The sequence below is a fragment of the Haemaphysalis longicornis genome, unplaced genomic scaffold, assembly GCF_048455015.1.
Source record: "Haemaphysalis longicornis isolate Haplotype H1 unplaced genomic scaffold, Haemaphysalis longicornis Haplotype H1 scaffold_10, whole genome shotgun sequence".
NCBI lineage: Eukaryota > Metazoa > Arthropoda > Arachnida > Ixodida > Ixodidae > Haemaphysalis > Haemaphysalis longicornis.
Genome location: NW_027526204.1, coordinates 3,894,481 through 3,914,949, shown reverse-complemented (window position 1 = coordinate 3,914,949; position 20,469 = coordinate 3,894,481). Strand labels below are relative to the sequence as shown.

Sequence of the window (20,469 nt, the reverse complement as noted above, 5' to 3'; positions counted from 1 at the left end):
AGCTTACGCCGCCAACGCCTCCCCGAGTCGCCGCCAGTGTTTATACATACCATCACGCGGCCCCGAGCGGCGCCCGCGTTCATACGTGCTGTGTACGAGTGGTTCGGATTTCGGACCCTCGCTTGCGAGGGTAAACTGAACTTCGTGCGCAGAGAGTCGCCCCACCGCCGCGCATCCCGACGGACGTTCTCCGTGCCAATTCCCCGATCCTACAATCAGTTTTCCTGTAATTAAACAGTTTAATCTCTTTCCAAGACAAGTCCTTACTAAAACCGGCCACTCTGACACAATTGAATACGACATCCTTTGCTTCCGGACAAGCAGGGGGGGCGCTATAAAACGTGAAATCTTTCTAATAAAACAAACTTGTGTTTTGTCTGCATGGCCCCTTTAAAATTAAGAAATTGAGGAGGATGAAAGGATGCTTTGTGCATCATGCGTTGGTCGCATTTGTCGGCTTGGTTCATTTAACGCGGTACTGGAATACAAAACGTCGGCCCCAAGGCGGCACCGAGATGCCATTGGCCGTCGCCCCTGATCCGAAAGGTAGAGAAGGACCTTCACTCCACCGCGTGCGGGTAAACAGTCGTTCGGTCGTGCGCGTCAAGGACGCCAAGTGCTCCGTCTTCTCCGGACTCTCAGTACCACCGTGACAGCGCAGCGCACTTCGCGTGCGCCGCCGTGAAGTTCGGATGTGCTCCTGCGACTGCAGCGCCGCGAGCGCTGGTGACGACCCGGAAGGCACCCGAAAGGCCAGCGCGCTGTGTGTCTGCCGGGCCCGTTAAGCTTGTCCCTCGGTTCCTTTTGATGACCGTACGTTCAAGCGGGCTCAGGCGCGGTGACAATGCAGTTTCCGTTGACCCAGTGGTTTGCCGTCGTGGGCACGCTCATAGCAGCTAGCAACATTCCTCTCCCAGTTGGCGTGGCTAGCCACGCGGATTTTTCTCTGCGAAGGAAAATCTCACATCCACCTGAAACGCGGCTGCCAAGAGGAACTTGCTCAGTATCCTCGCAGTTGAAGAAAAAATTGCCCTTGTACAGGATTTGAACACTGGCAGGTGCTCTACCAGGTGGGCTAACGAGAAGGACAGCCATTTGTAGCGCGAAAGGGAATTGATCAACAACGCGATCGACTTTCGGTATTTCCCCTAAATCTGGCCAATGGCTTCTTTTCGCTTTCGACCGCAAAGTCAACGAAAAAGCGTCCATCTAGCTTAATTCTAAGTATTCCTCGACAATTAAATTTTCTGGACAAATAAATCTTTTCTAAATAGTAGGACAACTTTGGATAACACTTTAACAATTATGTTTTTGCAGCCAGATGCAACTTTTGAGCGTCTTGGCGAGCCATGATGGGGCGTCTCTCCGCGGTACACGACGGAACGCTCGCAGCTAGAAGCGAGGCTCGCCTAGACTCTAGCGCCAGGTTTCCCTCTACTATGTCCTGGCATGAAACTCCATGGTGGCCACTGAGTGCCGCGGTTCGCGCGTGTCGTTCGCCACACTCCAGGTGGCGGGCATCGTAGAAGCAGATAACTCGCACTTATTCGGGACTTATCGCCAGTTCGTCCATCCGGCCTGTTCTTCTGCAGGGATCGTGATTCCGTGCCGCTTGAAGCCACCAAGATAAGTAAGCCAGCCTGTGCTGGCGGTCTTCCCTGTTCAAGGCGGGCGCCTGAGGGCCTATTTCCAGTCTCGATTGGAAGGAAGGCACCATTGTGATTTGGGCCAGTTTGGATGCCCATTCTGTTCTACCCCTTTGCCTTCCGTGCTCCGCCTGCAGTCGCATGTGTGTTGGAGCGGCGTGAATGGAGAATATACCTGCCGCTGTGGTAAGGATTGAACGGGTGTGGACGTACTGCACCCCAAAGTCCACGTCCTCGCTGTTATACTGCCTGACCCAGAAAGCAGTCGATACCGACGCTAGGAGAACCTAGCCATTCGAACATGATGTTGATAGAATTACAACGGGAACATTAGCGCTGGTGCGAAATTAAAAGCTTGTTTCGAAGCAACTGTAATTGGAACACAAAATGCTAACAAGAGCGCACATATGTTACCCAAATAAATAAATTAAAACACCCATATTCGTGCTCGCCGCTCCTTCATTACCCTGAGAACTCGAGAGCCCTTCGATGTTAGGCTAGCTCTTGACATCCAGTATTATGCACTTCTGAATACCGCTTCTGTCGAAATATCCTCCAGGCCTCTCAGGGCCGAACTCATAGTGTGCTCACGGCCCAGGCGATGCTCCTTGACATCCGTGCCCGAAGGGAAAGGCTGCTCACGGGGATGGCGACACGGCCTCTTCCCCCGTCGCGGCCCACTCACCCCTGTTGGAGGCGGCGAACATGTCCTGCGTCACGTGTCTGGAGACGAAGTTGTCCACCTTCTGCGCGTGCTGCATCAGCGCCCCCGCGGCGATCTGCTGCAGCCGCGAGTACAGCTCCTGGGGCCGGAACGCCGTCTCCGGAAGGCTGCCCAGCCGCCGGAACCGGCCCGGGTCGAAAAGCTCCACCTGCATGCCCGCACCAGGACGCTCGTCTCCCCAGTGTGCGCTTCGCTGCTATGCCGCGAACCAGCCTCCCTCGAGGCACATCTAGCGCCAATAATGTCGAGCTGAACTGAAGTGCTTTTCTAAGCTTCCTTGGTTGAACTGTTTCGTGCGCTTCGCTAGGCATTTTCGCTATCTGCACCAGTGTTCATAGATTCTGTCCTCCCGCTCCTGACCTTACACGCCGCGAATACACCGTACATTCGCCAGGCGCGGACTCTCTCCCTCCCCTGTGACCTCACTCTTCATCATATCCTGGCCTGAAACGCACCTACTAGACTTGTGCTCGTGCCAGGCCCCACTTTCTTGATTTACACTTTTCACCATCGCACATTCCATGCTCATGGGAAAGCTGGGCCGCTGCTCCATCGAAACTCCTCCCGATCCCCTGCGCACTGCCTACGCGCGGGGCACTGATTCTTGCGGAGTACCCGTTTAGGCGCCTTCTCGGCCCACTAAAGCCCCCTTATCTCCCTCTCTCCTCCTCTCTCTCCTTCCTCTCTAGCATGGCTCCTTAGATTGGAAGAACAGCGGCCATAGAACGCCTCGCTGCACTTCCCAGGGCAATATATGAACTACAAGAACATAAAACGTGGTGGCTTGTGCACGGGGGCACTAGTGATCGGAGTTGATGTTTATTCTTATAAATTTTCTGTATCGCAAAGTACGTTTGAAATCAGCTACAAATAATGTCTGGAGGAGTGACAAACTGTACCCGAGAATGCTTTAGCTTATCCTCCGTAAATGCTGCGCTGGCGAAAAGAACCCATTCTCATCGGCACAAAGTGTGAGCAAAGAAAGCATGGAATCTACAACTGGCATATTTATTGAAAGACGCATCTATATATAACGCGGAACAATTACAAAGAAAAACACCTGTGCCATGCTTGATGTGTGGAGTTGTTTTGCGCCTGTGTCTCGCTGAAAACACTCGCTTGGAGTACAAGCTTACGCCCTGTACAACGAGGGCGCGTGCGAGTTTCGCGCACGCTCCGCGAGGTGGGCCCTGCGGCGTATACCTGCGCGGGCGACGCGGAGGCCAGGGCCCAGGCTCCGGCGGCGGCCATCACGTTGGTGACGCCCGGCAGGCGGCGCTTGTCGTACCCGCGGAAGTAGCCCTGGTTCTCGAGGCGCAGGCCGAAGCGCTCCACCACTTCCGGTCCCAGCAGCGCCGGCAGGAACTCGTTGTACGTGATGTACTGCAGCTCGGCGCCCACGATGCGCCGAGCTTCCTGCGGGACAAAGGCGCGCTCTCGCAGATGCGCCAAGCACGGGCACAATGCGTGAACAAATGGCTGCGAAGCTGTAAACGACGCCCACAACGATTACCCATGCGGCGTCACTTGGATTCCCACACACGACTCTATATACAAAGAGTGAAACGGGAGACTCTGCCAGCCGTTACCTGGCTTTCTCGGGGGCGTGTTCCCGAACACAGCGGCGACGACAGAAAGAAAACGGAGGGGAGCGTCTGGCGAAGGGTGAGGACACTGCCTCCCCCTTACTCTTGTTTGATGCGTCGCCTCCAAAAAGTGCCCTCCGCCTCCCCAGACGCTGAATTCAAGCACCCGTCTGTCTCCCCGTATCCACGTGTGAGCGTAGCATAGTCGGCAAGACGACGGAATCTCGTCCCGCTTCTCTTTGGGTCCAGGTTCGATCCCTGGTGGTGCCAGTAGTTTGTGTATCCTGGGTGCAGCCAGTATCCGTAGTAGCCTGGCATGTTTGCTTGTGTAGCCAGTAGCAGCCTGGGAGTTTTCTGCTGACGCGGTCACGAACGTTGGCTGGTTGCTGCTTCGCAGTAAAAATCAAAGCCCCTTTCTTGATAAGAGAAAGAGGCTTAAGACGCCAAGCTTTCTCCCAGCCAACCTGAGTCAAAGTCGAATATCCATGCTGTTTCGACCGTTGCGGGATGACGCGTCGGCTTCATAACACGAGTGACCCAGGTGTGATTCCGACCCCGGGAAGCGTTTTTCTCTTGAGGACTTCACGTGCCGTCACTTGTAATCATCATCGTTTTGTGAAACCCACTGTGTAGGGTTGGCTTTGCTGCAGTGCGTTTCTACGCGGACGACCCACGCCTTCCGTGAAGCATAGAAAACTTCGCTGCAGTATAGTGCCAGAGCTTTACGTGCTCGACGAAGCGCTAAAGTGAGCAGCGGGTGGCCCCCGAATTCCGTGCGCCTTCCATTGTTCGCAGCGGCTACAAGCGCTACCTGAATGGCATTAACCAAACTTAAGTGCTCTATCTCTCCCCTGAAAAAAGAAAAAGTCGCAGTAACTAACCCACGGACGCGCGGTGACAGGCAAGCGTCTTTAGCACTGCTTACATTATAGGGCAGACGGAACACGGCTTTCGTCCTACACTTAGGTTTGCTTACGTGGTCTGAATGCGACAACATCATGGCCATTCAGAATTAGTGGAAGGCGAAAAATCTATCTCACCTTTTCTTTTTAGTAAACCATACCGTACGAGACGAGATTTTGTGAAACCTTATATTATGGCGATTTATTACTGCCACATCGCGCATGCGCGATGCTAGTTCATGGAACCAGCTACCGCGACACTGTCTCGTAGTTTCGAACAGTCTTCGAACTGCAAACCAATGAAAGACGTAGCGGAAGGTATGAGACGGCTCGACGCCAGGCCAAATTTACACCTTCGTGGCTTAGGTAAGTTGTCAAGCGATTCATGCAGCTTGACGTGCAGATTGACCTGCATATCGGCGCTGCTGGGCACGTGGTCAGACTCAACGCTGACGTGACCTAAAGATAGGGCTGAATGCAGACATAACCATGTACTCAAACACCCGCTGAAGGGGACTGGGCAGCGACGATGACAGGCTGTGACCGCTGTCACCGATTGCCTAGCGGATGCGACGCCTACGTACCCATTCACAATACTCCAATTCCCTCTACAGGGAATTGGCCAATGATAATGGCAGCCTGCGCCTGAGGCTCGCGGCCTATTTACAAAAACAAGGTCCCAGAATATCTTCGCATTTAAAGGGCCTAAATAGACTTATGTGTACAAGGAATGTTTTGTCGAGTGGTTTATAGAAAGGTTTCAGCGCCCCCCTTAATTACGCATTTTTTTAATCATAATCATCACCAGCTATCTACGCCCACTGCAGGGCGAAGGCCTCTCCCATTAATCTCCAAATATCCCGGCCCTGTGCTAACTGCGACCAAATTATCAATGCAAACTTCATGATCTCATCAGCCCATCTAACTTTCTGCCGCCCCCTGCCACGCTTGCATTTTCTAGGGATCCACTCTGTTACCCTTAATGACCAACGGTTATCTTGCCTTCGCGTTACATGCCCTGCCAACGTCCATTTCTTCTTCTTAATTTCTACTAATATACCAGGACTGCCAGACTGACTGCCTTTACGGGCCCCATAGTTTGTAGTACCTCCCGTGGGGACGAAGCGAAAAAAAAATCCCCGGGCTCGAGCCCGAGCCCGCGGCGCGAGCGCACAGGGGTTTGTAACAAGAGCGGACTGACAGATCCGCGGCCTTTACGGATGATGCGAGCTAATCAACACAGGACAGTTCTGGTCTGGCAACGATGGTAGCCCCGCGGAAAAATGGCGGGAAAATTTGCGGGTACGCCAGCCGAAATGCTACCCATGTGAATGTGCTGATTCGATCAGCTCAGCGTTGTCGTTGATTCCCATTGGTTAAGTCTGTGACTCCATCTGTGGAACGGTAACAGAATGCTTTGGTCATCGTAAAATGCATTCGCCTAACACAAAGGGACCCGTTATGAATGTAAATACGTCACATAGGTTTACATGTGGTGTGTAAACCTACGTGCCCTTTGCGGCTCTCGTGCAGCACGCTTTTTCCTGTACCGCCGCAAGTGGGCACAGATAAAGCTTCGCTTTGACAAATGACCGAGGGAAGGTAGAGGATAAAACAGAGGTAACTGAGTGCTCCGAATAGAGCCACATTTCTCACGGAACCTAACTAAGTCACTGGATTCATTCATGGCACACCAACTCACCCAAAGTGAACTCTGCGCTGGGTGGGATGGGATTCTAACCTGGCTTCTCCGGTATGTTGGACGAGTACGGAGGTCCTGTTCATTGCTCTCTGCCCATGTCACCGCTCGGCCCACTATGCGCACCTTACTCCGGGCCCTCGGCATCAACCATCTGGCGTCCTTTGAAAATTGCCTTTCAATTATGGCTCCGACCACCTGCGGCCGTTGCCAAAGGCCCCTTTGGCGCGACACCACAGAGGCCGCCTTTTATCAGCCGGAAAAAGGTATGAAGGCAGTCGTCTAGCGCGCCACAGAGAACGCCATATATAAAATCCCGGGCCATGCGCACTAACCTGAAACCTTGGGAGGGGCGAAGCATGCAGTGTATAAGTGTATTCAAAGATTGTCAGTCTCTCTTTCCACACGGCGCGCGCTGATTGGGCGCTGGAGAAGCGTCTGTGGGAGGAGCAATCGCACGCTTGCTGAGGCCGTAACGCCCTCCCTTGCGTTGAACCGGATTGAAGCGATTAAATGCCAGACAGACTGGCCGTAACTTGTCTTGGTGTCATACGCCGCAGAAAGCTAAGAAGTATGCTACTAGTAGCGCGAAGCGTTGGGAAATGAGCGGCTTTGTTTTTTCCCACGGATATTAAACATTCTATAACGAGGGGTTGCAAAAGGAGTGCCCCGATGTGTTCTTATAGTACGCGTTACGTTTGATCTCGAGGCGTTGGAAAATGATTATCCCAGTATTTTAGTAACGTGACTACATGAGACAACAGTAGACGCTGACAGACCGAGCCCCTAAGGTGCTGCGCCCCTGAACCAAGCCGGCGTGCATCTGTCCCCAGAGTCAGCGGGGAACGCCCTTTTCCGCACTGCTCGTACTCTCGGAAAGGGCCTCCGTTGCGCGTACCTGGAAGGTCCTCTCGTCGTCCCACTGCGGGTTGAGCGCCTGCAGGGACCGGGCCACGCGGTTGTGCTCCCTGAGCCACACGCTGTGCATCAGGCCCAGGCCGAGGTCGGCGTTGACGCGCGGGTCGCCGCTCGAGAAGCACGGCGGGTCCTGGGCCCCGCGGCGGCAGTCCAGCGTGGCCAGGTCGGCCGGCGGGAGCTCCTCGCCCGCCGCCGTCCGCTGGCTCAGCAGCTGGCCGCCCTCGAAAGCGCGCAAAAACTTGGCCTCGGCCTCCGAAGAACCGTAGATGGTCGAGCCGTCGATGAACGACGTCACCTGCGTGCGTGGGGGTGGCAAGCAGCAAGGCGGCTCGGTATCCATGAAAAACTGGTCTTCTTAATCACACACTGCGTAGCAAGGTTATGCCTTCGTGACGCATGCAGTGCTTCTTTTCTTCTATCTTTACCGATACATCCACCAGTCGGCCCGTCAGTCTGCCTGTCCTTCCGCTCATGCCTCTTGATGTTTTTCCCAGTCTGGGGCAATTCATTTGTAAACTTGGAAGAAGAAATGTTAGCTCTAGCACTCTAAACCCAGTTATGACGAGCAAAGTCAAAGACTGCACACAGTGTTCCCTGGAAGTTTGCCTTAACTTGAGATATGGCAGTCTGCCGCCTAGCTGTAGTGCACGCACAGATAACAGCCGGCGCGCCATGGCTGGCGAGACCAAGGAGCTCTTATGCAACCTTCCTGGGCGAGACCGACGGACAAGGGGCGGCGAGGAAACCGTTAAACCCTCGGCTAGTCACGTGGTTCGCTTGCACTTAAGCGCACGCTCAAATGGCCCAGCCGGTGTTGCAAGCATTCAAGCGCAGGCGAAGCAGCCGTTTCACCTTCGCCTAGTCACGTGGTTCCGCAGGGGCGAGGCTCCGCTCAAAAAGTTTCAAACGACCGCCCCTGGAGCTCTTCAGGCAGCAACCATCGAAGAAGCGCACGGTGGTTTGACGCTGCCTAATTCGTTCATTTTAACGTTATTTCGTGGTTATTGTTCAGGTGCAATTCACACGCGATGTAGGTGCGCGGAGTAGCCTGCACACCCCCCGGGTGTGCCGTCCAAGCGGACATCCCCAAATACCAGAAGGATGGTGGAACGCCACTTCTTAACACGTTTTGGCCGCCTCCGAAATGGGCTATAATTAAGGAGAGACGGCTACAACTTTGGTGAGCGAGTGCTATTTCCAACGCCGTTCTAGAATTGGGCGTGCCACTAGGCACTTCTGGATCGAGGCGACCGTGTTTCACAAAAATATGCGAAATTTCCTCCTTGCAAACTGCAGCCCGCCTGATTTTGTCGGAAATTTTATGCCTCATTTTACTGCTTGAAACTGAGTCGGACTAAAAGTATTTTATGTCGGTGTCGAGAAACCTGGCCCTTGTTACTGGAGCTTCGCGAAGATCGAGAAGGGCAAGACAAAAAATCTTGCACAGCCAGTACCTCAGAATGATAAGGGTCGCAGTGACCTCTCGAATTGTGCTGCTATGCTTTACGCCTTCTGTTTTCTTCTGCCGGGTGGGGCATTTTTGTCGGAAGCGATAATAAAGGCAATGCCTGTACGCACAACATGTCAACGCTTGTCAAACCAGCCGAACCCGCTCGAGAATCAGGAAGGTCTGATCCCCCGGACTTGAGCAGCAGCGGTCACTCGCGGCTTTCTGAACTGAGAATAAACCACACAATTTCACCTTATCTTATTGTTGCCGGCTTAAACAAAGGTTTCTGCAAGAACATCCTGCCTTATTTGATTCGTAACCCTCCGCTATCGCTGATACTCGTCTAGCAGACACATTGCGGCTGCAGCGCACAAAATCCACACCTTACACATTACTTTCTACGTCTGCTCACTCATTGATCCCGTTATTTTTGTTGGGAACAGCCAGCTTGCAGTAGACACTTTGAAATCCTTCACAAAACGAGACGGTGCATCGCGCTGCAGCGGAGCAGACTGCTTTGCGGATATCCAAGCCGAGTGCACTAATGTTAACCACAAGCTCACTGTCAGTGCCAACGGGTCGCAATTTTGCCCCTTTTTAGGTCTTTCTTGGGCAAGGTAGCTGGACAACCGTTCGTCCGTCAATGCAGCTGCGTTCGTCCTCTTCTTCTAGCATCATCATCAACGCCGTCTTGAAGATGCCCAATTGGTCTGTCTGCCTCACCCGAATCAGGCGGAACCGTAACTGGTTGTTCCACTGGCAATTTGTGGGTCGATGGCCCGCGGTTAGCCGCCAGCGGCGAGCAATGAGGGACCACGTGGCCGACGGGTGGGGCACCGACCCACAACTTAGCAGGTGGGGCCGATACCGTGATGGATCACGTGACCCTGGCTTGGGGGAGTCGGGAGAGGGAGAAAGTGGGAGAGCGCGTCTCGTCAACCTGAACCGTGACGGAGATAACCCGTGTGCAGAGCGAGATTATCTAGTGGACAGCGGGAAGCAACCGACCGTGGTGGGGGCTCGAGACGCAGCGCGCGGATGTGTGCCAGTAACAACCCTGCACGCGCACGCGCAGTGTAGTGGACGCCGGCATCGTAGCGGTACCTGGTTGTTCTGCTCGCGGGGTCCGAGTCCGCAGGTCTCCCTAGGGGCGGCGGAGGAGCGCACGTACTCGAGGCAGCGCTGTCCGAAACGGCCGTAGTACGGGTCCTGGGCGGCCACGTCGATCTGCAGGCACTCCGGGTGCGAGAAGCCCTCGGCCACGTTGCAGCACTTGATGCGAGACCCTTCGAAGCCTGCGCCGGTCAATCGTGGACAAGTCACTCACGCTGCCTTTCGGGGCGCTTGTCGCGCACGTCCACCCTTCTTCCGTCTGCGGATTTATTCAGCGGAGAAGGAAGTCGGCAGGCGTGCTCACCGCTCGAAACGCTATTTTGGTGAGCAAACTGCACTGGCACTTGGACATTGATCAATCGAAATAAACCGATGCACTCAGGGCCAGGCGAAGTTGATGCTTTTAAACTGATTTTTTACTCTTCAAAGTGATAAATTAAACTCCTTTCTGCAACTTAAGTGTGAGCCGCGATGTCGAGGGGAAATGTTTAATCATCCCTTTCGGGAATTTCTTCTGCCATCGGCTATTTGTGAATGAGGCAGGTAAGCGAGCGACCAGGTGAGTGAGTGAGTGAGTGAATGATTGAGTAAGTGAGTGAGTAAATGAATGAATCACTGAGTGAGTGAGCGAGCGAGAGAGACAGCCGGCAAGCTGTCAATGGCTTTTACCGAATTTTTCAAACATTTGGAGTGTTCGTTTTGTTTGGGTGGAATTAAATGAAGAATAGAGTGAGTTTCTAATGAGAGTGCGGCGCACTAGAGGGCTCGGAACAGCGAGCGAGATGGTGAGCGGTGATAAGTCGGTCGAGTGAGCTCTCACCAGATCCTATCACGGAAGACAAGAGGGAGGTCATTCGCTACGCAGTGAAAACAATTGCCATCGCTAGCTACATATTGTGCAAGGATCTCTGAAAGCAGCTGCTGGTGTAGATACATAAATGCCCATCCGCAACATGGTACAAAATGTGCTCCTTTTTCAATGGCAGCGTTACAGGGACCTTTCGAGATCGTCGGCGAGCACAGGAATCGTGCATGCGCAAAGCGACCCCAAGTGGGTCCCTGCGAGTTCCTGACCCGGCCGGCCACTGACTATGCAATTATTGAACAACTGACCTTAAGCAGCGCGCGATAAGGTGGCGTAGGCATCCCCATTCATTTGATTAGTCTTGAGGTTCGCCAGAGAGAAAGTCGTCGCTTTAAAGGAGAGACAAAATAGTACGCAGCATTTCATTTCGGGAAGGACCAGACCCCCAAAAGGAAAGGGAACGCATGAAATGTGGCAAAAGTAAGGAACCAACCACACACACACAAAAAAGAAAAACAAGAAAGCGGAAACAAAGAAAGTACACTAATACGCAGACTTCAAGATGACGTCGTGCTCTACATAACTCGATTCGAATCGATTCGATTTATTTGTTTGCATCCTTAAGATGTGGTAGGCCCGGGCCCAAAAGTGATTTGCTTCAGTTGAGGGAAGGCGTCGGCAAACGGTACTTCTTAAATACTCCGCTTGTTATAGTAATTTTTCCCCACTGAAGTCGCAAAATGACCAATCTTGCTGGTGAGAACATGGTCGAAGCCGCGTGTCAGCTTGTGCAAGCAAAAGCAATAACCGGTGGTCCGTATTTGTTCCCATCTTCGTCTTTTGTTGTCATGGCCCCCTAGCCTCCCCCTCCCTCCCCAGCTCGGAACCCCGGCTATCATCGCGGTGTCCGGACGTACCTGCACTCTGGGCGGTGTGGGCCATGTCGTGGAAGACGAACTTTCCCCAGGCCACGGTCATCATCGAGGCGTGGTCATGTGGCCGGTCCTCGTCGACGAACATGGACGCGCTGACGGTGCGGGCGCTCGGCAGGGATCGGCCTCGCGAGTCCTGTCGCACCGAGCTGATGCCTGGGGGATGGAAAGAAAGGAGGGAATTGAAAAAAGGATGGCCTGGAGAGGGTGAGGATAATGTCCTGGCATAGCCCACAAAAAGGTCAATCTGGGCTTCATGACGTTCATGAAGCATCGTAAGCTTGTGCTCCATCCAGTTCTCGTTGCTCCCCCACCCATCGTGTTGCGTGCAAGCATCGCTCCTTACGTCAACAAACGAATTCAGCGGAGGCGAGCTTCACAAACCGTCTCTTATTTGTTCTCTGCGGTACAAGCGGTTTGGGAAACCTTATTCGACTAACGCCGTGCTTCGGCAAAGAAACACGTAAAGCTGTGTGCACGGCCAAATAGTAGAGCGGGGACTGTGCAACTGAACTCTGAACCGCTTGTTTTGTACATTGTGGGTTCATTTCTTGTCAGTGTACTCTTCAAGCTGTAAAACTTTATTTCCGTTAAAAAAATTGCACATAAACTGACTTCCCGATCGCTATTACACTCCAGGGGCCTGCTTTCAAACACTTCGCAATTAAGCGCTAGTCGCTCGTGCCACATTCGGTCTGCCTCCAGGCCGTTCTGTCGCATTCTTCCACAAAGGTTCCCTCGACGGCCGGAATGCGAATGTTCCTGTCAAAATAATAAATGTCTTCAGTACTGCGTAATAAGCACATTGATCGCAGTGTTGCATGTTTGTTGGGTTCAGTGGGGCGTGCTATGGGGCACGAATTTTTCCCCACAGCCACCGTATGATATGCTAACACGTGCACGTTGGAGCGGAAGAAATAAGGCCTTTCCAGCGCCCAATCCTCGATTTGAATTTCGCCACCCATTTTGGTTGTGTAAAGTCCTCGCTGGCATTCGAACCGGACACAAGCCTCCTGGCACCGCATCTGTGCAGGATTGGCGATAACCCTAAATGTCGTTCTGCCTGGGGTTGAAGAGGTCGGCAGTATGAGGTGAACTTCGACAACCCATCGACGGTTTTCCCAACATGACAGAGTGACATCATTGGCCAATGCATTTATCCGTTCATTATCTCCAGTTCGAACACGACGGCAGCAAACAAAGGTGATGGATAAATGAAGATGTAGGGCGCGCACACTTCCTGAGACAGTAGCAAATATTGGAAAATATGTTTCTGTATGAATGTCCCGAATGAACTTTTAAACTGAATAAAAACAAGGGGGGGGGGGAGCTGAATGATTTTGAACTCTTTTAAACCAAATCGAATCGATAATTAACGATGGCATAGCCATTAAAAATCAGTTAAGCATCAGTTTTTCTCTCCTAGATGGCCACTGGTAGATGACCGCTGTAGGTGCTTAGATGGCCACTGGCTCCCATAGTGCGCACGAGTCAGAGTGTGTAGTGAGATGTAGGAAACCCGAGGGTGCAGAGGAAAGCCTAAGTGTACACGACGCTGTGACCTGGCCCCTCATCCTTGGCGAAGAGACAGCCTTCCGGCAAGATGGCGCCCATTGAGTAAAGCCCACAGAGTCATCACTGCGGCCTTCCTGCATCCGAGACGGGCCAAACAGCGCTGATTATGCGGAAGACGACGAGAGAAACAAGCGGGAGCATTTCATGCGCTCACGGGCCCGTAACGCCACCTTGGCCGCCTAACCCCGTATCGCAAATAGCTTCGTCGGCGCATGCGTTACGGAGTCGCCTGCCCGCGCACGCAGCCCTCTCACGGAGGCCCGTCCAACGACGACCCGATTTCAATCGAGCTGCCGCGATTTGGAAAGTCCGATCAAGTTATCGCGGGCTCGTTCGCGCCGCTGCTCGATCTTACGTTCCCTTTGCATGTGAGCGAGTCTGACCTGTTCTCTGGGTGCGCACGATGTCACTTCGCGCTTTCTTTATTTCCTTTTACCCGCAAGTTTGTTTTAATTCCCGCCTCGTATTTTCTGTTGCCCTACATAGATAAGCGCGTGTACGGTAAGCAGATGCGCATTGGGGTGATCCGACACACGTGTCTTCAGTGGGTTTAAGTTAGTTCTCAAGACGAGATCCCTGCATTGCCAAAGTTGATTCCTTCTAAATTTGCATTACAAGCGCCCAGGGATCACGTGCGCGCGAGGATGCAGTTCACATGCCATCATAAAATAGCGGTTTTGGCTGCTTTCATTCCCGCTTCTTGTTCCCTCGCCTTAAGACTGGATATTAGCAATCAGCGGAAAGGGATTAGGCGTGCATACCAGAGCGTCAACGGCGCGTGGACACGTCCGCTGCTGGCCCGCGCAGGCATCGCTAGTGAACCGGGCGCCATACTCTGAGTGAAGCTTGAACGCCTCAATGATGCGCCCGGCTGCTGACAAGCGACACTTCCTCATACGTTTCTACCAAAAGCTACTTGGGCAGCCCTTTGAAGGCGCACTATCATCTGTGTGCGTGACCACACTTCATTGGCGTGACCACACGCAGCGTGATTCCAGGGCGGTTTGACGCGAGAGATACAAAACTTCCAGCCCGGCGTTTGCATGGATGGGACAGTCGCAGTAGCGCACTCTTAGAACACCGCATTCATGTAGATAGGACCAATGCGCTAGAAAGGTGCATCCCGCAAAGGCGTTCCCAGACGTTCTCAGGTTGAGACGGCCGGTGCATCGCGTCAGCCAGATGCGCTGGGAAATGCGATGTGATGCTATCGCATCCATGTAATCGACCTTCCAGATGTGCTGCGTAGTAGTAGTAGTAGTAAGTATTGTTGAATAAGGCGGACTTATCCTTGCATAGCTGCCGGCAATTGCTCCGCCTAGTCGTCCCCAATACCATATCAAATCTCTCAAAGTCATAACACATCACCTAGTCCTAAAATAACAGACGCGCAATGTCACCACACCTCACTTAGTCCTGTGGACTGCAAGAATCCGAGTAGGAGATGAGACACATCTCTTCGCACAATCCAGTGGTCCCTAGGAAAAATAATGTCCTCCGATGTAGCATGGGGCACTCCTAACTTCTGGAGATCACGAAAAAAGTTCGTCCGCTCAGGGTTGGTTTTGGAGCAGTTCATAATGAAGTGATCAATGTCACCAGTCACACTGCACGAGGGGCACAAAGGGGATGAAACAATGTTGATTTTATGTAGCCAAGCTGGTGTACGGGCTGAGTCTGTTCTTACGCAGTGGAGCAGACAGGCTTCGGCTCTTTTCAGGCCCTTCGTCACGACTAGTTGATGTACTGCTCGCCACAGCTGCCTAAAGTGCTCGCGAACGGTCTGTTTCTGTATGCGTTGGAAATCGCACCGCGTTTGCACCGTCCTTAGAAAAGATAAGGCGTCCTTGGCAAAGCTGTCAGCATGTTCGTTTCCCGCTACACCGACGTGCGACGGGATCCACTGGAATTGCACGGTGAAGCCTTCATGCTTAAGCCGCTTTAGTAGAAGTAGGGATCGCTGACAGGTCTTTTCAACAGGTATACCCCGCTGCAATAGGTGAAGGGCTGATTTTGAATCGCTGAATATTGTGACTTTTTGCCTTTCAAACGATGACAGTTGGCGCAACGCAGCTTCTATGGCAACACACTCACTCGCTAGCGGTATTACGCTAATGGGCCTTGCTATTTGCGAGGATAATCCGGCCCCAGTTATTTCGCTTGCCGTGCGTTTTGGCAAGATTCTTTGGTTACTGTAGGTGGCAGCGTGGTCTATACCTCTCCGGAGTCACTTTTGTGGGCAGTCCGCAAGATAAACCGCTGTGCAAACGTCGATCCCGGGCCGTGAGCGGTTTCAGACACTGGAGAGTCATTTTCCGGCCCAGTTCCGGCGAGGTTAATAGTGGCTATGCTACGGAGTTGGGGTGCATATTTGTTTGGGAATACGCCACGACACCGAGTACCTTTTGTTTAGATGTGGGTGAACGGGGGCGTACTGGGCCCGTTCTAGTTTGTAATGACATCCCTGCAAGAGACCACACATGCGGTCTCTTCCGACCTCAGCGGGGTCTGGCCGGAGGAACAGCGGGGGAATCGGCGGCCCGTGTCCCCAGCACTCTTGTTACGCCGGCGGGAAAAGTCTGCAGGAGACCTCTGGTGCCGGCAAGTGAGTGGCTTGCGTCGCGCCAGCGGCGAGACGAGGTCGATAAAATTCCGAGCTGCTGTTCCGGAGTCGCTCATCTCGCTGCCGTAGAGGCGATCGTGACTACAATGGCCGACCTATCAGCTGTCTGAAATGTTCAGGATTCGAACGCCCTGTTGATTAACCTGCTGTACGCACATGACATGATGCGTGTCGTGTTCCGTTGCTTCGACGCAAGTGACGCTTCGAGAATTTTTAAATATTTTCCGCATGGCTTCTGTCTCTTCGTATTCTCGGTGCATGTTTGTGGCCAACGAAACTATTTCGGGACGCGTATTTCCCGGGGAACGTCGACATTAAGTGGGCCTTGGTCTGACGCGTCATTAGTGCGTCCACGGGGCTGCGTGCAAGTCTTTCGCACTGCTTGAGGGTATAAGAGGCTCGCATGCAGGGCCACTTGTGGAAGACCGGCTTTTGAAGCGAAGCTCTCTTCAGCTCTTCAGCCAGGACTGCTGCTGCATGCTGGCGTCGGGCTCCCCTGGGCCCTGCAGCACTAGCTGGCCTTCGCTAATCGCGCCCGTGGGGCCCGGGAAGGAGGTGGGCGGGGAGGGGGAGAGTGCAAGTCACGCGAGATAACGCTCGGACGTTAACGAGATAACGCACCTGGAAACTGTTCCTACGCGCATCACGCTCTCTGTGTTCGAGTCGGTGGTGTCTTCGCCAGGGCGATCGAAACTCTGAACGTTTCTCCTTACGTCTCGTATTTCTCAACGCACTCGCCACTGCTGGCCGTTCTGAAAAGTCCGCAACTACGCTCAGCAAAGACAACTAAAAAAAAATGCCACAAGCAAGTTCATTCCCAGCGCAGGTACGCCAAGGTGAAAGGTTAGCGCTACGTCGATGCCCACCTCTGCGTGGGGTCCGCCAATTCTTTTTTCTCCATCGGTATGCCACATCGCAAGGTGCAAGGGGCGCGTGGTGGTCGCTGAAGCACCGAGCGCGCATGCTCGCGAACGTCTGCTGTTGTTTTACCTGCGGCGCTGTATGTGAGGCCTTTTGAATGGCGTCCTTGGTGTCGTGACCTTTCCCAGGATGAAGTCCTCCGCCCCGTCGGTTTGGGAAAGCGTCAGCGCGCGTGTTGCCCTTCTCGTCACGGCGGCGGCGGCGGCTTCGCGTGCGCTGAACTCTGACCCGCTCGCTATTGTTACACCACAAGTTGAAGGATAGCGCCCTGCTTCAGGCAATCTGCTCTTACCGCCTTCCCGAGGGCGCAAGCGCCTTGCTCTCAGCGCGGTTGACAGCCGAGAAAAATGAGACGCAACTGTGGTGACCGGAAGAGCGCAAATGGCGCCCTCCGTGCATTGAGTCTGGGGGGCATTGTTTTTGCGGGGGACGGTGCCCACCAAGTCTCATCTTCGAGTTTCTGCGAGGGGGAACGTGAAGTTATCCGTATTAGCGGAATGGTTCCCTGCTCCACGTGCACCTGTGGGCCAGCCGTACTCTGCTCTCGCTCGAGTGCTTAGCACCAAGCGGACCGAAAAAATGGGCAGAGCTCGAATAAAGACGAACACAAAGGCACGACTCACTTGTGTGCAGTGAAACTTGACTGCCCACAAAGCCCGGAACCTCCTGCGCGCGCCCAATTACCACTGGCCCCAACGCTTCCCACGGCACCAGGATGAATAAAAGGCAAAGTTCTCGGCAGAGCTCTCGGCCGCAGTGTCGGTTGGCCTTCAGCTCCTGTGTTGCCGCAGCAGCAGAGATGGGGATTCTGTGCGAGGTTTCGGCCAGTTAAAACAAGCGCTTTCCCGCTCTTCCCTCCAAAGCATGCTTAACACGGTCATGTGCAACTTTTTTTCTCCAGCCGACCATGCCCGATGTCCTTCTGTCACGCTCCTGTTGAGCAGGCGATGGCAGACCACTCGGGCTGGAGCTGCCCTGGCCTGCGAAGCCTCCGCCTCGTGCACTTCGCGTCCCGCGCCCCGCACTCCTGCCGTCCAACGTGGACGCAGGGCCGACATTACGGCCCCTTAGATTCTATCTCTTTGGGAATCCAGAGTGCTTCTGTATATGTATAGTATTTTAACGAGTGTTTTATGGCAGGGTACACAAGCCTTACCGACATCATACCCGTCACGGAACTGACATCACCAGAGATTTTTTCCACTCGAGCGGCGCTGCTAGGACTCGAGCACACGATCAGTCGGCCTCGACGGGAGGTGTACAACGCTCTGCCAACTCAGCCACGCAGTCATGCCCGGAGAGCTGTACGAACGCGCCCTATGTCCTTCCCTCTAACATCTTCATTCAGATGGTGCTGCCGTCTAGGAGAGGTGAAGTGCGTCATGACGCGAATGAGCACCCATAGTTGGCGCCTCGATGGGGCAGCGGAAGCTGTGACAAGTGTGTGGCGCCCCCCATCCCTGATATTCGTTGACCGCTAAGTTCAGTGGCCCCACCAGGCTCGGTGGGCAACATTGTGTGTGGCCGGGCAATAAACACCGCCGAGCACGGCTGCTCGGGGGTCAGTCACCGTCACCGCCAGCACGCTGCATGTCGTCTCTCGGCTGGAGGGTACCCCTACCCTCCCAGGTTCACGAACGCGGGACTAAATCGTGACACTGGCGACGAGGATGGGATTCGTCGCCACTCGTCGCCACTGACACTGGGCCGGCTTCACATCTACCAGGCGCTGCCCGCGGCCGCGGGGCCCTGGCCGGACCTGCGGCTGATGCTGTGCATGGTGGGCAGGGACCCGTACGCGCCCGAGCAGGCGCTGGCGCAGCCGGGCTGCCTGGCCACGGGCCCGCTGCACTGCCTCAGCCTGGACTCCTTCAAGGGGAGCCAGCTTCACCGACCGCTGCCAGCACAGCACCAGGGGCTGGTGCTACTCGCGCCACTGTGGCGCCACGCGCAAGTCCTTCGACACCGGGAAGGCTGACAGTTGGTGCGAGTGACACAGGCAGCATAATGCTGCCACAACGGCCTCGACACCTGTGCTCCGGCGGAGTGAGAGACTGCGGAGACCTCCGGACCGGTACTCGCCGGGAGGACAGGTGTTGTTTTGTGTTTGTGTAGGACAAACAAACTTGAGGGTGAGGGGTGTGACAAGTGTGTGGCGCCCCCCATCCCTGATATTCGTTGACCGCTAAGTTCAGTGGCCCCACCAGGCTCGGTGGGCAACATTGTGTGTGGCCGGGCAATAAACACCGCCGAGCACGGCTGCTCGGGGGTCAGTCACCGTCACCGCCAGCACGCTGCATGTCGTCTCTCGGCTGGAGGGTACCCCTACCCTCCCAGGTTCACGAACGCGGGACTAAATCGTGACACTGGCGACGAGGATGGGATTCGTCGCCACTCGTCGCCACTGACACTGGGCCGGCTTCACATCTACCAGGCGCTGCCCGCGGCCGCGGGGCCCTGGCCGGACCTGCGGCTGATGCTGTGCATGGTGGGCAGGGACCCGTACGCGCCCGAGCAGGCGCTGGCGCAGCCGGGCTGCCTGGCCACGGGCCCGCTGCACTGCCTCAGCCTGGACTCCTTCAAGGGGAGCCAGCTTCACCGACCGCTGCCAGCACAGCACCAGGGGCTGGTGCTACTCGCGCCACTGTGGCGCCACGCGCAAGTCCTTCGACACCGGGAAGGCTGACAGTTGGTGCGAGTGACACAGGCAGCATAATGCTGCCACAACGGCCTCGACACCTGTGCTCCGGCGGAGTGAGAGACTGCGGAGACCTCCGGACCGGTACTCGCCGGGAGGACAGGTGTTGTTTTGTGTTTGTGTAGGACAAACAAACTTGAGGGTGAGGGGTGTGACAAGTGTGTGGCGCCCCCCATCCCTGATATTCGTTGACCGCTAAGTTCAGTGGCCCCACCAGGCTCGGTGGGCAACATTGTGTGTGGCCGGGCAATAAACACCGCCGAGCACGGCTGCTCGGGGGTCAGTCACCGTCACCGCCAGCACGCTGCATGTCGTCTCTCGGCTGGAGGGTACCCCTACCCTCCCAGGTTCACGAACGCGGGACTAAATCGTGACACTGGCGACGAGGATGGGATTCGTCGCCACTCGTCGCCACTGACACTGGGCCGGCTTCACATCTACCAGGCGCTGCCCGCGGCCGCGGGGCCCTGGCCGGACCTGCGGCTGATGCTGTGCATGGTGGGCAGGGACCCGTACGCGCCCGAGCAGGCGCTGGCGCAGCCGGGCTGCCTGGCCACGGGCCCGCTGCACTGCCTCAGCCTGGACTCCTTCAAGGGGAGCCAGCTTCACCGACCGCTGCCAGCACAGCACCAGGGGCTGGTGCTACTCGCGCCACTGTGGCGCCACGCGCAAGTCCTTCGACACCGGGAAGGCTGACAGTTGGTGCGAGTGACACAGGCAGCATAATGCTGCCACAACGGCCTCGACACCTGTGCTCCGGCGGAGTGAGAGACTGCGGAGACCTCCGGACCGGTACTCGCCGGGAGGACAGGTGTTGTTTTGTGTTTGTGTAGGACAAACAAACTTGAGGGTGAGGGGTGTGACAAGTGTGTGGCGC

The 20,469-nt window shown here is 54.8% G+C and overlaps 2 protein-coding genes across 3 annotated transcripts in view; one reads left to right on the top strand and one right to left on the bottom strand.

The window, feature by feature from the left end:
• LOC144158132 (major facilitator superfamily domain-containing protein 4A-like) overlaps positions 1–20,469 on the top strand; it is a 692,369-nt gene that overhangs the window by 196,861 nt on the left and 475,039 nt on the right. The gene's annotated exons all lie outside the window — the stretch shown is intronic.
• LOC144158129 (heme peroxidase 2) overlaps positions 1–20,469 on the bottom strand; it is a 150,532-nt gene that overhangs the window by 29,931 nt on the left and 100,132 nt on the right. For both annotated transcript variants that reach the window (XM_077688784.1, XM_077688785.1), the window contains 5 exons: positions 11,761–11,931; positions 10,030–10,220; positions 7,456–7,770; positions 3,574–3,786; positions 2,332–2,518 (listed from right to left, as the gene is read on the bottom strand). In XM_077688784.1, coding sequence (XP_077544910.1) covers positions 2,332–2,518; positions 3,574–3,786; positions 7,456–7,770; positions 10,030–10,220; positions 11,761–11,931 — 1,077 coding nt within the window. The remainder of the gene's footprint in view (positions 1–2,331; positions 2,519–3,573; positions 3,787–7,455; positions 7,771–10,029; positions 10,221–11,760; positions 11,932–20,469) is intronic.